Here is an 18,873-nt window from a genome sequence, read left to right as displayed (position 1 = left end):
ATTAACAATGCTAGCTCTGCCAAAATTGTCTTAAGCAAAACAGCAGCCGCAGGTTGAAAGAGAAGCTGAAATTCCTCAAGCCAGGAAGCAACTGCTAATACCAAAGCATCCAAAAAGATCTAGAGAAACACACAGTTAGACTACTGAAAGTGAAGGTTATCCTTGCAAAAGGCTGTTTGAAATCAGGCAGTTTCCAGTTGATTAAAAATGATATAGATGACCATACGGTCTCACAGTCTCATATATTGCCAGTACAAATGTAAACTGGGACAATGTCTATAGAGAGCAATTTGGTAATATGTATCAAAATTTTAGGCCAGGCATGGTGGCTCATGCCTGTAATCCCAGCACTTTGGGACACTGAGGTGGGTTGATCACTGGAGGTCATGAGTTCAAGACCACCCTGGCCAACATGGCGGAACCCCGTCTTCACTAAAAATACAAAAAAATTAGCCAGGTGTGGTGGCTTATGCCTGTAATCCCAGCTACTCGGGAGGTTGAGGCAGGAGAATTGCTTGAATCTGGGAGGTGGAGGCTGCAGTGAGCCGAGAGCAAGCCACTGCACACCACCCTGGGCGACAGAGCAAGACTCCGTCTCGAAAACAAAACAAAAACTGGTAAGGCAGGCCAGACATGGTGGCATGTACCTGTTGTTTCAGATACACAGGAGACTGAGGTGGGGAGAAACACATGAGCCCAGTCGTTTGAGTAAGGCCTGGACAACATAGCAAGACCCCTATCTCCCCCCACCAAAAAATACTGTAAAGCTACATTTTTTATTTTTATTTATTTATTTTTTTATTTTTGAGACAGAGTCTCACTCTGTCACCCAGGCTGGAGTGCAGTGGTGTGATTTCAGCTCACTCCAAGCTCCGCCTCCCGGGTTCACACCATTCTCCTTCCTCAGCCTCCCGAGAAGATGGGACTACAGGTATCCGCCACCACACCCAGCTAATTTTTTGTATTTTTAGTAGAGACAGGGTCTAACCGTGTTAGCCAGAATGGTCTCAATCTCCAGACTTGGTGATCCGCCTGCCTCAGCCTCCCAAAGTGCTGGGATTATAGGCGTGAGCCACTGCACCTGGTCATAAAGCTGTATTTTGAAACTAGTTTCATCTTATTCCCAACCCCATATAATTCTCAGTATATCACACTGTTTCTAGAACTAATGCAAAAAAAGTTCTTTATACATTCTCTGAAAGTAGTTAAGGAATCTGTTACGCACATGTACAAAATATTTAGATATTTTTACCCAAAAAGATCCTGTTGGGCAATTTCAAAAACTCTACACAGAGTTCCAACAGTGTACTGGAACTGTGAAATCTGCATTTTAGATTACACTAATTTATATTGGATAGTCTATACAAATACTTCATAGTTTCTAGGACAGAAGTTATATAATAAAATTATACCTGCAGTTCCTCTTATAACTACTTACATTTCCTTCAAATGTCTTATTTCTTGAATTGTTTGAAAAGCAAGTTCTTGCAGCTTTTCTGGGGCAAAGCTATTATTTATTGCTTTTTGAAACACCTCATGGAGAACCGTACCAATTAGCATTTGGCGAGTGGCTGGATCAGAGCTCTACAAAAACAAATCACACAATTTATTTCACAACATATTAACAGACACAATTGTATATATTTATTATCTAATCTATTAAACCACCATAGCCAAAATGCACTGGTAAGACAAATGCCAAAATATTAAACAATTTTTTTTCTGGTGGGTGGAATTATAAGTGACTTTCACTTTCTTCTATTCAGAATTGTCTGAATTATTATTGCATGAGTTACTTTTTTTTTTTTTGAGACACACTCTTGCTCTGACACCCAGGCTGAAGCACAGTGGCACAATCTCAGCTCACTGCAACCTTCACCTCCCAGGTTCAAATGATTCTCATGCCTCAACCTCCCAAGTAACTGGAATTACAGGTGTGTGCCATCATGTCCAGCTAACTTTTATTTTTTGTATTTTTAGTAGAGGCAGGGTTTCACCATGTTGGCTAGGCTGAGTATGAGTTACTTTTAAAATCAATGTTCTCCATTTTGAAAAAAAATTAACCAATATTTAAAAATTCAAAATATTCTCAAATAATATTTAAAGTATTGTACTCTAATTTCACTTGATAATCCACCCAATAGAAAAGTCAATAAAGGCATAGCTGATAAACTCATGTAGGTAAAAGATACCATTCAAACATAAAAGTTAAACCTACTGAACAGTAATGTTTGGGAAGAAAAAAATATTTTTTAACCTACAGCAGAGATTTTTGGCAAAGAATTTTTCTCTACTCAAAAAGAAAAACTACTTCATACTTCATTTCTTGATTAACTCTTGTATTAGGCTAGACCCTTTTTTTTTTTTTGAGACGGAGTCTCCCTCTGTCGCCCAGGTTGGAGTGCAGTGGCCCGCTCTCGGCTCACTGCAAGCTCCACCTCCCAGGTTCACGCCATTCTCCCGCTTCAGCCTCCTGAGTAGCTGGGACTACAGGCGCCTGCCACCACACCCGGCTAATTTTTTGTATTTTTAGTGAAGATGGGGTTTCACCGTGTTAGCCAGGATGGTCTCGATCTCCTGACCTCGTGATCCGCCCACCTCGGTCTCCCAAAGTGCTAGGATTACAGGCGTGAGCCACTGCGCCTGGTCCAAAAAGTTTTTTAAAACTTAATATTCAGGCCAAGCACAGTAGCTCATGCCTATAGCTCCAGCTACTCGGGAGGCTGAGGTGGGAGGACTGCTTGAGCCTGGGAGGTCAAGGCTTTGGTGACCTACTGCACTCCAGCCTGGGTGACACAGTGAGACTCAAAATAAAATAAAAGTACATGTTTCAAGAAAAATAAATAAAAAGCTGGGTGTTGGGTACATGGGAGTTTATTACAATAATCTCTTTGTATGTTTGAAATAGCCCAAAATACATTTTTGTTTGTTTTGAGATGGAGTCTCACTCTGTCCCCTAGGCTGAATGAAGTGCAGTGGTAGGATCTCCGCTCACTGCACCTCCGCCTCCGGAGTTCAGGTGATTCTCCTGCCTCAGTCTCCCAAGTAGCTGGGATTACAGGCACGCGCCCCAATGCCTGGCTAATTTTTGTATTTTTAGTAGAGACGGGTTTCACCATGTTGGTCAGGCTGGTCTTGAACTCCTGACCTCGTGATCCTCCCACCTCGGCCTGTCAAAGTGATGGGATTACAGGCGTGAGCCACTGCGCCCAGCCCCCAAATACACTTTTTTTTGAGACTTATTTTATTTTAAAATGAAACTGCATGTTTCAAGAAAAATAAATTAAAAGCTGGGTGTTGAGTACATGGGAGTTTATTACAATCATCTCTTAGTATGTTTGAAATAGCCCAAAATACAATTTGTTTGTTATTCGTTTTGAGACAGAGTCTCACTCTGTCGCCCAGGCTAGAATGCAGTAGCCTGATCTCGGCTCACTGCAACCTCCGCCTCCCGGGTTCAAACGATTCTCCTGCCTCGGTCTCCTGAGTAGCTGGGACTACAGGTGCATGCCACCACACCTGGTTAATTTTTCTACCAAAATACATTTTTAAACAGTGATTTACACATTTTTTTTTAGTTTAGTGGGAATCACATGAAGCCAAGTTTGGAAATGTCTAGCTGTGTTTAAATTTAAAAGTTTATCATTTAAATTAATTTTCTTACTATAATTACTTATTAAGCCCTGAACAAGATTTGAAGGACTCAGGCACCTGGCCTTTGGTCCTAGCACTGCCACCTCGTAGTTATGTGGCTGCGGGGCAAGTCACTTAACCTCTCTGAGCCCATTTTTCCTCATCTATAAAATGCAGCTGATTAATACCATTTATTTTATAGGGTTGCTGGGAGGATTAACTGAAATAATAAATGTAAAAGTGCTCTGTAACACTCTCAGACCCTGCAGAAACATTAACTGTTACTATTATTTACCCTAAAAGTTTCACTCAGGACAGCTCTTCTCATACATCGAATACTACTGGCTATGCTTGTGCCAGAAATCAGAATGTCTGGATACAGAATCAAATACCCAAAATCTTTATCTATTATCCAAGTATCAGATGTGCAGTCTCCCTCCAAATGAATGATATCTCCTGGCTCTACTGGAACAGAACACCTGAAAATAAAGCAAAGTTAAAGTATAAATACATTGCTTAGGTTCCTACATTTAAACACATTAGGGAGGCTTCAAAAAAATAAATGAGTATTTTATCTGAAGAAGAAAAAAATATTTCTAAATTTCTGGGTCTTCAAAAAAATAAAATAAAATACCAGGATAAAGTCTTCTAAAACAACTCCTAGTCACTCTATCCCTTTCTATGTGCCAAACACATCTGAGAATACTCAACAGTCTTCTATAAATCCCAAAGAGAAAAACAACTTAGTGCCAGTAAAGTCTATTGCAAAAGCTATCAAAAAACCTTTGCTAATGTAATATATATAGCTCCAATTATGAATTGGGTTGTTTTAATAATTCTTTCTTAAGACTTATAGGAAATCTACAGCTTCTATAAGTCTTGAAGCATGAAGCCAAACCCAGTGTAGCAAGAATAAAATCATACTGAACTAGTTCAAACTAGGCCAGGCGCGGTGGCTCATGCCTGTAATCCCAGCACTTTCGGATGCCGAGGCGGGTGGATAACCTGAGGTCAGGAGTTCAAGACTAGCCTGGCCAACATAGTGAAACCCTGTCTCTACTAAAAATACAAAAATTAGCCGGGCGTGGTGGCGGACGCCTGTAATCTCAGCTACTTGTGAGGCTAAGGCAGGAAAATCACTTGAACCTGGGAGGTGGAGGGTGCAGTGAACCGAGATCGCGCCACTGCACTCCAGCCTGGGCAACAGAGCAAGACTCCATCTCCAAAAACAACAACAACAACAACAAAAACAAACTAATTCACAGCTTAAACGAAGAGCCAAAGTTAGACCTCTAGCTTTTCTGCATCTACACTCCACCCCTCACATACCACATTCTGAGTAGAGAAATCTAAGGCCTAAGAATGTTCATATGTGTTAATTAATTTTGCTCTTAGTTAACACTAACATGCGTTTAAGCTGCAATCTTAGAATGTACTGGGAAATAGGAAGTAGTCATTAATAAGGCTCTTTGTACGTGATTTTCTTTTCTTTTCTTTTTATTTTTTGAGACCAAGTTTTGCTCTTGTTACCCAGGCTGGAGTGCAATGGCACGATCTCGGCTCACCGCAACCTCTATCTCCCGGGTTCAAGCGATTCTACTGCCTCAGCCTCCAGAGTAGATGTGATTACAGGCATGCGCCACCATGCCCCGCTAATTTTTTTTATTTTTAGTAGAGATGGGGTTTCTCCATGTTGGTCAGGCTGGTCTCAAACTCCTGACCTGAGGTGATCCGCCCACCTTGGCCTTCCAAAGTGCTGGGATTACAGGTGTGAGCCACCATGTCTGGCCCACATGATCTTCAAATGACAACAAAAGTCAATTTTTGGAATATGATACTTGAGATACAAGAGTAATAGTTACAATTTTCATGCAGAATTAGGCTAGGATCAAATCTACTCCCTTTTAAACAATTAAATTATAGTAACATTCACAGAAGCCATTTGATGAGTTTTATGATGGTACCCTTAAGACTCGAATCAGTGCTCAAAGTCACATAAAAATTACCAGTCATTCCTAAGGATGCATAGTTCTTTGTTTTCTAGTGACTGTGACGCAGTGATGACCAGGTGCTTTTCAGAGTTTCCCTCTTTGTTCTGTACAGTACTGACTGCCAACACCAGGTACCGGTTATCCATTCCTCGGCTCAGAACTGTTCTGGGAAAGGAAGCTACCGCTTTCTTCTGAAATCTAAAGCACACACATACAAAACTATTTTAGCACAACCATGAAATAAGAAGCCATCCAATCTGTTTTATCTACAAACCAATCTTCCAGTTTTCTAGCTTTCTTTCTTCTGAAAAGCTTATTGCAATAACATTTAGCCAAAATAGGTAAAATTAAGAGAGCAAAGACACACAATTCCTATTATAAAAACTTCCCAGAAGTAATGCCATTTCAAACATGCTCATGATATGAGATTTCCCATTTTAATTTCTGTAAGGAGTTCTGTGGGATACCCATTACAATGAGGATTAAGAATACACTGGAAGCCAGGCATGATGATGCACACCTGTAGTCCCAGTTACTCAAGAGGCTGAGGAGGAAGGATTGCTTGAGCCCAGGAGTTTGAGGCTGCAGTGAGATACAATCATGCCACTGCGCCCCTTCCTGAGCAACAGAAAAAGTCCCCGTTTCTGGGGGGGGGGGAAAGAAAAAGAAAGGAAAGTATAAATTGGATATTATTAAACAAGAAATTTCTACCATTGGTGCAAGCTTTCCCAAAGTACAAGTAAAAGGAGATGTTTTGGACAAGATCCTTTTTGTAAATATGAGTCTTATGTTATGGAAAAGGGTAGTGTCCGTGGTTCAGTGAAAGTCCTACCATGAGCCACAGAATTGTACTTAGAAATAATTTAGTCCAACCTGCTAACGTAATGCCGGAAATCTTTCGATAAAATCTCACTGGACAGAACGCAAGCTTAATACGTATCGAATTAGCTCAATCCTTTACATAGTAATTCAGAACTTTATTACTTATATTTAAAGTGGGTAAGTCAATTTCTCAATACTTTCATCCATCGGTCCAAGCCGTCTAAAATTATGCAAAATAATAATCTCTCCTCAAGAAAACAGCCCTTCTCCTATTAAGTACCTCTTAAGTCTTCCCCGTTTGACTGCGGCATCAGTGAGGGACCAACCGAGAGTCCAAAGTCATTACCTCTCCAGTGATAACACCAAATGCCTTTCACATTACCCTACAAGTTATCTTTTGTTATGTGACCGTTCTATTATTTTGCAAACGCTTTATTCATGTACTCCACCTAGCCTCAGGCCATGAATTTCCCATGATTGGCTATGATGCCTTAAAGATGTTTCTCAAAAGGTATTGCTGATCAAAAGCCCAAACGCAAAAATCCCTCAACGCTAATTAGCATTATTGCTATTATATTGAAAGTAATTCCACATTATGACCGTGGTTAACTTCCTCTGATCATTTATATACACCAGGCTGAGGGTGCAGAGATCTCCCAAGGATAAGGTAATCCAACTAAACATCGAGAAAAGCCTAGGGCGGTCGCAATTTCCTATTATAAAAACATTTCAGTGGCCGAAGCTCCTCAAACTAGGGAAACGGGTGAAATCAAGGGAAACAATGAACTGCTGGGCGAGGGAAAGTCCAGGCTCTGGCTGAGGGTGGCCCCAAAGAACACCTTGGGAGGCGGGCCCCGACTCCGGAGGCTCGTCGGGTGCCCAGGGAGCTGCCCTGGGCCCCTGGGCCCTGGGCCCGGTCAGTCTGCGGAGGTGCGGACGCGGCCTCTCCTGCTCCTTCTTTCAAATCTCCCGCTTTGTTCCCACACCCTCCCCGCGCTCCGCTCACAGCTCCGCCGGCAGCTCCGCCTCCTCCCAAAAACTCTTCTCCATCAGCAGCTCCAGTTCGTCCAGCTGCTCCATGCTGGACGCGGGGACTATGGCCAGAAAAACCGGTGAACTATAGCCAGAAAAACCAGCGGAACCAGGGGTAACACCGACAACTCAGAAAAGGGAAAGGGGCGCGAAGCGCCTCGCGCGCATGCGCCAACCCGCCGAGGTCCCAAATGACCTGCGCCAAGCCGCCCCTCCTGCGCTGCCACGTTCCACGTGGGGCGCCTCTCGTGAGCAGCAGGGATCTGGCCGCCGCCGCCTTGGGGATACAGGAAGTCTTCGTATCTGAAGCAGACTAAACGCTCCTGCCTTCTCTCTTGACACTCCAACCCGTGTCTGACACACGCTTAGTTTGAACACAACCATTTGTAGTTGCCCAAAACCAGGCGTCCCTGGTTAGCCTTCAGAACTGCGCGCTCCCTGGGAAACAGCCTCTCCCCTTTTCTTCGGAAAACTCATTGAGAAAATAGAAACTGTCAGATAGGAACTCCTTGATCATGCCACGGCTAAATCTACAAAACTTCTGGCCAGGCATGGTGGCTCACGCCTGTAATCCCAGCACTTCCGGAGGCTGACGTGGGAGGACCACGAGGTCAGCAGTTCAAGACCAGCCTGGCCAACATGGTGAAACCCCGTCTCTACTAAAAATAAAAAAATCAGCCTCAAAAACATAAAAAAAAAAATAAATTCTACAAAACTTCTGATATCTGAACCACTCTTCATAACCTCTTTCCACTTTTTTTCAATAGCAGACAAAGTGTTCTGGTTAAAGGGCAATCGCTCCACTTGCACTTGGCATCCCAGGGCTTCAAACATTCTCAAGGGCATCGCTTCTTCAATTATTGCCTCATTCTCTTGTATCATCGGCCTCACCCTCACTATTGGATTGAGCCTCTAATATGGCCTGGTGTCTCCCATTTTTAAAAGATGTTTCCTTGCTGGGCGCGGTGGTATGCACCGATTTTTCATATTTATATACTTCTCTGTTCTGGAGGCATTGACTAGAACATCCAGAGCCATGTTAAATGTCAGTGCTATAACGGTTATCCTTATTTTTGTTATTCATTTTTTAAATGGACAAAAGGGCCGGGCGCGGTGGCTCAAGCCTGTAATCCCAGCACTTTGGGAGGCCGAGACGGGCGGATCACGAGGTCAGGAGATCGAGACCATCCTGGCTAACACGGTGAAACTCCGTCTCAACTAAAAATACAAAAAACTAGCCGGGCGAGGTGGCGGGCGCCTGTAGTCCCAGTTACTCCGGAGGCTGAGGCAGGAGAATGGCGTAAACCCGGGAGGCGGAGCTTGCAGTGAGCTGAGATCCGGCCACTGCACTCCAGCCCGGGCTACAGAGCAAGACTCCGTCTCAAAAAATATATATATAAATAAATAAATAAATAAATAAATAAATAAATAAATAAATGGACAAAAGGGGCCGCATGCGGTGGCTCAGGCCTGTAATCCCAACACCTTGGGAGGCTGAGGTGGGTGATCACTTGAGGTCAGGAGGTCAAGACCAGCCTGGCCAACATGGTGAAACCCAGTCTCTACTAAAATATAAAAATTAGCCGGGTGTGATGGTGCACACCTGTAATCCCAGCTACTCAGGAGACCGAGGCAGGAGAATCACTTGAGCCTGAGAGGCGGAGGTTGCAGTGAGCTGAGATCACGCCAGCCTGGGTGAAAGAGTGACTCGGTCTGAAAAAAAAAAAAAAAAATTGGCAAAAGATTAATATATTTATCAAGTACATGGGCTTTCAAATATGTACACACTGGAATGGGAGTTATTCTATTAGTATTTGTCCCTGATATCAACAGAAATACCTCTACTGTCTCAATACCTGTGGTACAATGTTTTATGAGCTGTTTCAACAAAACAAGGAGTAGCCTGTAGTCCCAGCTACTCGGGAGGCTGAGGCAAAGAACTCCTGGGCTCAAGAAATCTGCCATCCTCGGCTTTCCAAAGTGCTCGGATGAACAGTGTGAGCTTCCACACCCGGCCCATCCTTTTTTCTCTTGTGTGTGTGTTTGTGTGTGTGTGTGTGTGAAACAGGGTCTCACAGGTTGGAGTGCAGTGGCGCACACTCAGCTCACTGCAATCTCCACCTCCTGGGTTCAGGCAATTCTCCTGCCTCATCCTCCCCAGTAGCTAGGATTACAGGCACTTGCCACCACACCGGCTAATTTTTTTGTATTGTTAGTAGAGATGGGGTTTTGCCATGTTGGCCAGGCTGCTCTCAAACTCCTAACCTCAGGTGATCCACCCACCTCAGCCTCCCAAAGTGCTGGGATTACAGGCTTGAGCCACTGCACCTGGCCTCATTTTGCTATCTTTGACTTATCACTTCATGAATATTTATGTCATGCTAATCTTTTCTGCATTGTTCCAATTTTAGTGTATGTGCTGCCATAGCAAGCACCACCTATAATTTCTAATAGTTGGTTTGTAGCTCCATTAAGACTTTCTGTGTAAATGTGTCATCTGTGAAAAGAAGCAGTTTTACTTTTTCATTTTAAAATTTTATTTTCTATTTAGTTTTACAGTTTTATTTGAATAAAATTTATAAAATTTGTTTCTACTGGCCGGGCGCGGTGGCTCAAGCCTGTAATCCCAGCACTTTGGGAGGCCGAGACGGGCGAATCACAAGGTCAGGAGATCGAGACCATCCTGGCTAACACAGTGAAACCCCGTCTCTACTAAAAAATACAAAAAACTAGCCGGGCGAGGTGGTGGGCGCCTGTAGTCCCAGCTACTCGGGAGGCTGAGGCAGGAGAATGGCGTGAACCCGAGAGGCGGAGCTTGCAGTGAGCTGAGATCCGGCCACTGCACTCCAGCCTGGGCCACAGAGCGAGACTCCGTCTCAAAAAAACAATAAAATAAAATAAAAAATAAAAAAAAATTTGTTTCTACTTATCTTTATATTTTTATTTTTATTTTATTTTATTTTATTTTGCCTAGGTTCACTGGTTAAATAGAAGTTGTAACACTGGACATCCTTACTTTCTACATGACCTTAGGAAGAATTCATTATTACAACAATAAGTATGATACTAGCTGAAGGTTTTTCATGGATGCCTTTTATGGTTACCCAATGCTTTATAAAAACAAAAGCAAAACTAACAACACAACAGGCTGGGCACGGTGGCTCACACCTGTAATCCCAGCACTTTGGGAGGCCGAGGCGGGTGGATCACCAGGTCAGGGGATCAAGACCATCCTGGCTAACACGGTGAAACCCCGTCTCTACTAAAAATACAAAAAATTAGCAGGGTGTGGTGGTGGGTGCCTGTAATCCCAGCTCCACAGGAGGATAAGGCAAGAGAATGGGGTGAACACGGGAGGCGGAGCTTGCAGTGAGCCAAGATTGTGCCACTGCACTCCAGCCTGAGCAACAGAGCAAGACTCCATTTCAAAAAACAAACAAAAAAAAAAACAGAACACAACAAAACTCAAAAATTTAGTGACTTAAAATAACAATCATTCATTTAGCTTATGAATCTGCAATATAGGCAAGACTCAGTGGGGAAGGCTGGTCTCTGTTCCATGAAGCAAGTTTAAGGGTTGAAGGATCTAATTTGAAGGTGATTTACTCAGATGGCTAGCAAGTTGATAATTCCTGGATAGGAGCTGCTTAGTGTTCTTACAGCATGGTATCTGGATTCCAAGAGCAAGTGTTCCAAGAAGACCACATGGACCTTGTTTTAGCTTTATGACCTACCTTTGCAAGTGACATAACATCACAGTAGTCACAGGCCCACTCAGTCAGATTCAAGGGAAGGGGGACACAGTTCCTACCTCTTGATGGGATGAGTGTCAATGACACATAAGAAAAGCATATGGGGCCTGGTGGCTCACACCTGAAATCCCATCACTTTGGGAGGCTGCGGCAGATGGATCATCTGAGGTCAGGAGTTTGAGACTAGCCTGGCCAACATGGCGAAACCCCATCTCTACTAAAAATACAAAAATTAGCCAGGCATGGTAGCACATGCCTGTGATCTCAGCTACTTGGGAAGCTAAGGCAGGAGAATCGCTTGAACCTGCGAGGCAGAGGTTACAGTGAGCCAAGATTGTGCCACTGCACTCCAGCCTGGGCAACAGCGAAACTCCCATCTCAAAATAAAATAAAACCATATGGCCGGGTGCGGTGGCTCACGCCTGTAATCCCAGCACTTTGGGAGGCCGAGACGGGCGGATCATGAGGTCAGGAGATCGAGACCATCCTGGCTAACACGGTGAAACCCCGTCTCTACTGAAAAATACAAAAAACTAGCCGGGCGAGGTGGCGGCGCCTGTGGTCCCAGCTTCTAGGGAGGCTGAGGCAGGAGAATGGCGTGAACCCGGGAGGCGGAGCTTGCAGTGAGCCGAGATCGCACCATTGCACTCCAGCCTGGGCGACACAGCGAGACTCCGTCTCAAAACAAAAAAACAAAAAAACAAAAAAACAAAAAAACAAAAAAAAAAAAAAACCATATGAATTGGGATGTGTTCTGGTCACTGTTGGAAAGTATAAAGATATAATCTGCCAAGATGTCCTTTATTAGATTGAGAAAGACCTCTTCTGTTCTAAATATGATTCATTTTGATAACGAATCAATGCTGGATTTTGTCAAGCAGTTATTGCATCCATAGAAGGACTGTATGGTTTTTCTCCTTTATTCTGCTATTATGAGAAGCTTTACCGTTGATTTCACAATGTTAAAAAAACTTTCAATTCCTAAGATAAACCCAAATTGGTCATACAATAAACATTTTGGGTATTGTTGGATTTGATTTGCTCTGCTGTTAAGAATTTTTCCATCTATGTTGGTTTTTTGGTTGTTTTGTTTTTGTTTCTAGACACGGGATCTTGCTCTGTCACCCAGGCTGTAGTGTATTGGCACAATGACAGCTCACTGCAGCCTCAATCTGCCAGGCTCAAGTGATTCTCCCGTATCAGCCTCTCAAGTAGCTGGGACTACAGTAGTGTGCCATCACACCCAGTTAATATATATATTTTTTTATTTCTAGTAGACACAAGCTCTTGCTGTGTTGCCCAAACTGGTCTTGAACTCCTAAGCTCAAGCAATCCTCTCAACTTAGCCTCCCGAAGTGCTGGGATTACGGCTGTGAACCACCAAACCCAGCCCATCTATGTTCTTGAAGGATACTGATTTGTAATTTTCTGTTTTGTAACAACATTGTCAGGTTTGGGTATCAGGGTTATACTGGCATCATAAAATGAGTTGGGAAGTGCTCTCTTCTAATTTCTAGAAGTGTGTGAGATTATTCCTTAGCTATTTAGTACAATACACTACCTAGCCCTGGAGTTTTCTTCATGAAAACGTTTTTTTGTTTGTTTGTTTGTTTGAGACGGAGTCTTGCTCTGTCGCCCAGGCTGGAGTGCAGTGGCGCTATCTCGGCTCACTGCAAGCTCCCCTCCCGGGTTCACCCCATTCTCCTGCCTCAGCCTCCCAAGATGCTGGGACTGCAGGCGCCCGCCACCACACCCAGCTAATTTTTTGTATTTTTAGTAGAGATGGGGTTTCACCATATTAGCCAGGATGGTCTTAATCTCCTGACCTTGTGATCCACCCGCCTCGACCTCCCAAAGTGCTGGGATTACAGGCATGCGCCACCGCGCCCAGCCCTGTGGAAAGGTTTTTGATTATGAATTTTTTTTTTTTTAGACGGATTTTTGCGCTTGTTGCCCAGGTTAGAGTGCAATGGCACGATCACGGCTTACCACAACATCTGCCTCCCAGGTTCAAGCAATTCTCCTACCTCAGCCTCTCAAGTAGCTGGGATTACAGGCATGTGCCACCACGCCCGGCTAACTTTGTATTTTTAGTAGAGATGAGGTTTCTCTATGTTGGTCAGACTGCTGTCAAACTCCCAACCTCAGGTGATCCACCTGCCTCAGCCTCCCAAAGTGCTGGGATTACAGGTGTGAGCTACCACGCCCGGCCCTGAATTTCTTAATTTTTTGAAACAGGGTCTCACTCTGTCAACCAGACTGGAGTGCAGTACTGCGATCACAACTCACTGTAGCCTTGACCTCCCTAGACTCAGTTGATCCTCCTACCTCAGCCTCCCAAGTAGCTGAGACTATAGGTGCACATCACTATGCCCAGGTATATTTTTAAAAACAGACACAGGGTCTCACTATGTTGTTTGGGCTGGTCTCAAAATCCTGGGCTCAAGTGATCCTCCCATTTTGGCCTCCCAAAGTGCTGGGATTACAGGCATGAACCACCATGCCTGGCCTCACTTTCTTTAATTGGCTATGCAGATTTTCTGTTTCATCTATGTCAGTCTTGGTTGAATTTTTCAAAGTATTTTTCCATTTCATCTAAAGTGTCAAATTTCTCTTTTTCCTTTTTTTTTTTTTTTTTTTCTTTTTTGAGACAGGTTCTGGCTCTACTATCTAGGCTAGAGTGCAGCCTAATCTTGGCTCACTGCAACTTTCCCCTCCCAGGCTCAAGCCATCCTCCCACCTCAGCCTCCCAGGTAGTTGGGACCACAGGTGCGTGTGAACACACCTAGCTAATTTTTGTATTTTTTGTAGAGATGGTGTTTAGCTATATTGGCCAGGCTGGACTCCAACTCCTGAGCTCAAGCTGCCTACCCACCTTGGCCTCCCAAAATTCTGGGATTACAGGCATAAGCCACCACACACGCCTGGCCCTTAATATCTTTTAAACATCTGTAGAATCCACAATGATGTCCTCTTTCTCATTCTTGAGATTTGGGGTTTATTTTCTCTATTGTCTTTTTTATTTTCATTTCTGGTTTTGTTTGTTTTTGAGACAGAGTTTCGTTCTTATTGCCCAGGCTGGAGTGAAATGGTGCAATATCGGCTCGCCGCAAACTTCGCCTCCTGGGTTCAAGGAATTCTCCTGCCTCGGCCTCCTGAGTAGCTGGGATAACAGGCATGCACTACCGCACCTGGCTAATTTTTGTATTTTCAGTAGAGATGGGGTTTCTCCATGTTGGTCAGGCTGGTCTTGAACTCCCGACCTTGGGTGATCCACCTGCCTCGGCCTCCCAAAGTGCTGGGATTACAGGTGTGAGCCACCGCACCCAGCCTTTTATTTTTGTTTTAACTGCAAACCATCACTGACAAAGCAGTGATCTTTGTAAAAACATAATCAGACAATGATACTCACCAGCTGAAAATCTTCAATAGTTTCCCATTGTATTCTTTTTTCTTTTTCTTTTTTTTTTTTTTTTGATACGGAGTGTCACTCTGTTACTCAGTCTGGAGTACAGTGGCGTGATCTCAGCTCACTGCAACCTCTGCCTCCTGGGTTCAAGCAATTGTCCTCCCTCGGCCTCCCAAGTAGCTGGGATTATAGACATGCACCACCATGCCCAGCTATTTTTTGTATTTTAAGTAGAGATGGGGTTTCACCATATTGGCCAGTCTGGTATCAAACTCCTGACCTTAGGTGATTCACCCGCTTCAGCCTCCCAAAGTGCTGGGATTACAGGCGTGAGCCACGGCACCTGGCCTTCCCATTGCATTTAGAATAAAAGACAAAATCATTACCATCTCCTGTAGACGGCTACATGATCTGGCCTTTGTCTATTTCTTTTTTTTTTTTTTTTTTTTTTTGAGATGGAGTCTCACTCTGTCACCAGGCTGGAGTGCAGTGGCGCGATCTCAGCTCACTGCAATCTCCGCCTCCTGGGTTCACGCGACTCTCCTGCCTCAGCCTCCCGAATAGCTGGGACTACAGGGGCACACCACCATGCTCAGCTAATTTTTGTATTTTTAGTAGAGACGGGGTTTCACCATGTTAGCCTGAATGGTCGTGATCTTTTTTTTTTTTTTTTTTTTGAGATAAGAGTCTCACTCCGTCACCTAGGCTAAAGTACAATGGCATGGTCTCAGCTCACTGCCACCTCCGCCTCCCAGGTTCAAGTGATTTTACTGCCTCAGCCTCCCAAGTAGCTGGGACTACAGGCCCATGCCACCACACCCAGCTAATTTTTGTATTTTTAGTAGAGACGGAGTTTCACTATGTTGGCCAGGCTGGTCTTGAACTCCTGACCTTGTGATCCGCCCACCTCGGCCTCCCAAAGTGCTGGGAATACAGGTGAGCCACCGTGCCTGGCCTGGTCTCGATCTCTTGACCTCGAGATTCGCCTACCTCGGTCTCCCAAAGTGCTGGGATTATAGGTGTGAGCCACCATGCCCCGCCGCCTTTGTCTATTAATTTAACCCCATCTATTGCTACTCCTTCATGCACAATACTTCAGTCACACTGGTCTTTTGGTAATTCCATTGTCAAACCAAACTTTTTCCTGTTTTGGGGTTTTTGTACCTGGCTTTCTCTTCACCTGGGCCAGTCTTTCCCCAGAACTCTTTGCATGGCTGTTTACTTTTTATCCTCCATGTGTCTGTTGAATGTATATATAGCACATCAAAGAAACCTTTCCTTGACCATTCTCAAGTAGCTTATTTACTGTTTTCATAAGCACTTTCCACAAGCTGTAATTATTTTATTGCTTGGTATGTTTATTGACATGTTCAAATTTAATGACACGTTATAGTTTCATTTGAACAGTGTATTACTGTATAAAAGTATAGCATCATACCTAAAAGAATAGGCTCTAGATTCAGACCGGCTGAATTTGAATCCTAGATCCACCACTTACGTGAACCTGGCCAAGTAGTTTAATCTCCCTAGGAATCTCCCTAGGCCTCGATTATTCCCATCTGCCAAAAAGAAATATTAAATGGTACTCATATCATAGTATTGTAATAGAGATTGAGTTAAGGCATCAAAAGTGCTTAAAACAAAGAATGCCACATAATTCTTCAGGAAATATACATAACTGTTATTATTTATCACCAGTTTCTAGTGCCCAATACGGTGTCTGGGATTCAAGGAATAGATACGAGGAACTATGTAAAGTGTATGCTTGCTATACAAGTGTGTCAGGTATTATTGATCCAACTCTGCAAGGCAATCCATTAATTGTACGTAGTTTGGGAATAATCCTTGGGAAAATAAATAAATAACTGTACATAGGATTTTTAAAAAAAATTTATATAAAAAAATGAGACAGAGTCTTGTAATGTTGCCCAGGCTAGGCTCAAATGCCTAGGCTCAAGTGATCCTCCCTGCTCAGCCTTCCAAAGGGCTAGAATTACAGACATGAGTCACTTCACCCAACCATAAAAACTATTCATAGGTTTTATTAATATATATATTTTTAATGATATATATACACATATATTTTTATTTTATGTATATTATTTATTTATTTATTTATTTTTGAGACAGAGTCTCACTCTGTCGCCCAGGCTGGAGTGCAGTGGCGCGATCTTGGCTCACTGCAACCTCTGCCTCCTGGGTTCAAGCAATTCTCCTACCTCAGCCTCCCAAGTAGCTGGGACTACAGGTGCCCGCCACCACACCTGGCTAATTTTTGTATTTTTAGAAGAGATGGGGTTTTACCATGTTAGCCAGGATGGTCTTGATCTCCTGACCACGTGACCCGCCCACCTCGGCCTCCCAAAGTGCTGGGATTACAGGCGTGAGCCACCATGCCCAGACAGGTTTTATTATATATTTGCCACTCAAGCTGGCAAATCAGCAATAAGACATTTCTGCGAAACAAACCAAATGACTTTATTTCTAAATTGTTTATTGATTGAACTATTTGTGCTTCATTTCTCCCTGCTAGAACATAAAGTCTTCAAAAACAGGGACTAACCCTTCTTTCTACTCACCAGTAAACATCACTGAGTACCACTCTGACACCATACCCAGTGCTCCCTGCCCTTGAAAGAACCAGATGTTGGGAGGTGGGGACATTGATAAACAGGCAGTTATAAAGTGTGGCACATACTCTATTAGAGAAATACCTGGTGTTATATGCTGATTTGGGAATCCAAATCAGATTGCAAGTACAGCTAACAAGCCTACCAAGGGAAGTCCTCCATAATGCTGACACAAGGTCTGGCACACAATTGGTGCTGAATAAATGGATGGTCAGTACCATGGTGAAGAATGGAATGAGAACAGGAGTACTGGCTCATGCCTGTAATCCCAGCATTTTGGGAAGCCAAGGTGGGCAGATCACTTGAGGTCAGGTATTCAAGACCAGCCTGGACAACAGGGCAAAACCCAGCTCTACTAAATATACAAAAATTAGCTGGGCGTGGTGGCGGGTGCTTGTAATCCCAGCTACTTGGGAGGTTGAAGCAGGAGAATCGCTAGAACCCAGGAGATGGAGGTTGCAGTGAGCTGAGATCACACCACTGCACTCGAGCCTCGGGAACAGAGTGAGGCTCTGTCTCAAAAAAAAAAAAAAAAAGAAAAGAAAAGAAGGAAAAATACAAAACTTAGCCGGGCATGGTAGCACATGGCTGCAATCCCAGTTACTTGGAAAGATGACTCAGGAGAATCGCTTGAACCCAGAAGTGGAGATTGCAGTGAGTTGAGGTCGCACCACTGCACTCCAGCTTGAGCAACAGAGTTAAGACTCTGTCGTTAAAAAAAAAAAAAAAAAAAAGAACGTAATGAGATATTATTAAACATATCCAGTAACTTCTCCACCTTCTACAGGTAATCATTGAAGACTAGGAGGTATACCTCACTTATCAATCTGGAAACCAGATCACTGTCCCATTCTATAGACCAGAGAGCTATACCCACTGAGAGGTGGAAGACAGGAACAATAAAGATCAAAAAAGAAATAAAATGTCAATCTTCAAGTGGAAGATAACCTGGCAAGATGCACTTTGGGTAATCTATCTGAAATAAATCAGATATAAACACAGTCATTATTTTAAATATTCTTCCATTCTGACTTATGTTTAGCATTTGTGCTTTAATATGTAAACAATTAAAAGAAAGAAATTGCCAAAACATGGATAAAATTTATTTTTAATATCCTCTGTATTCTATAACATATAGAATGCAAATTTTTATTTAAAAGAATATTTGCAATGCCCTTTTACTGATAACGTAACTGAGGTATCTCTTTTTTTTTTGAGATGGAGTCTTGCTCTGTCGCCCAGGCTGGAATGCAGTGGCACGATCTCGGCTCACTGCAACCTCCACCTCCCAGGTTCAAGCGATTCTCCTGTCTCAGCCTCCTGAGTAGCTGGGACTTTACAGGTGCGTGCCACCACACCCGGCTAATTTTTTGTATTTTTAGTAGAGATGGGTTTTCACCGTGTTAGCCAGGATGGTCTCGATCTCCTGACCTCGTGATCTACCCACCTCGGCCTCCCAAAGTGCTGAGATTACAGGCGTGAGCCACCGTGCCCAGCCTGATACTTATTTTATATACTTAAATCTTAAGATTTAATAACAATAATTAGCTACAGTGTGGTCTACAAATGAAAATATACAAATACAAATGGTTTTAAGAACACAT

General features: G+C 43.4%; 1 protein-coding gene across 4 annotated transcripts in view; it reads right to left on the bottom strand.

Annotated features, from left to right (window-relative positions):
- The window catches only part of DNA2 (DNA replication helicase/nuclease 2), a 63,512-nt gene extending 54,316 nt beyond the window's left edge, over positions 1-9,196 (bottom strand). For 2 of the 4 annotated variants that reach the window (XM_007963257.3, XM_038009149.2), the window contains exons 1-4: positions 7,453-7,666; positions 5,640-5,822; positions 3,929-4,112; positions 1,439-1,584 (exon numbers count right to left, since the gene is read on the bottom strand). In XM_007963257.3, the coding sequence (XP_007961448.2) occupies positions 1,439-1,584; positions 3,929-4,112; positions 5,640-5,822; positions 7,453-7,526 (587 nt within the window). In that variant the 5' untranslated portion in view covers positions 7,527-7,666. Of the gene's footprint in view, positions 1-1,438; positions 1,585-3,928; positions 4,113-5,639; positions 5,823-6,726; positions 7,278-7,452; positions 7,667-9,081 lie in introns of those variants that run through there. The other 2 variants (XM_073019083.1, XM_007963258.3) reach the window with 2 other exon arrangements.
- Positions 9,197-18,873: the final 9,677 nt, after the last annotated feature.

This window comes from Chlorocebus sabaeus, chromosome 9, assembly GCF_047675955.1.
Source record: "Chlorocebus sabaeus isolate Y175 chromosome 9, mChlSab1.0.hap1, whole genome shotgun sequence".
In the NCBI taxonomy this organism is placed as follows: Eukaryota; Metazoa; Chordata; class Mammalia; order Primates; family Cercopithecidae; genus Chlorocebus; species Chlorocebus sabaeus.
This window is presented reverse-complemented; position numbering and strand designations above follow the sequence as displayed.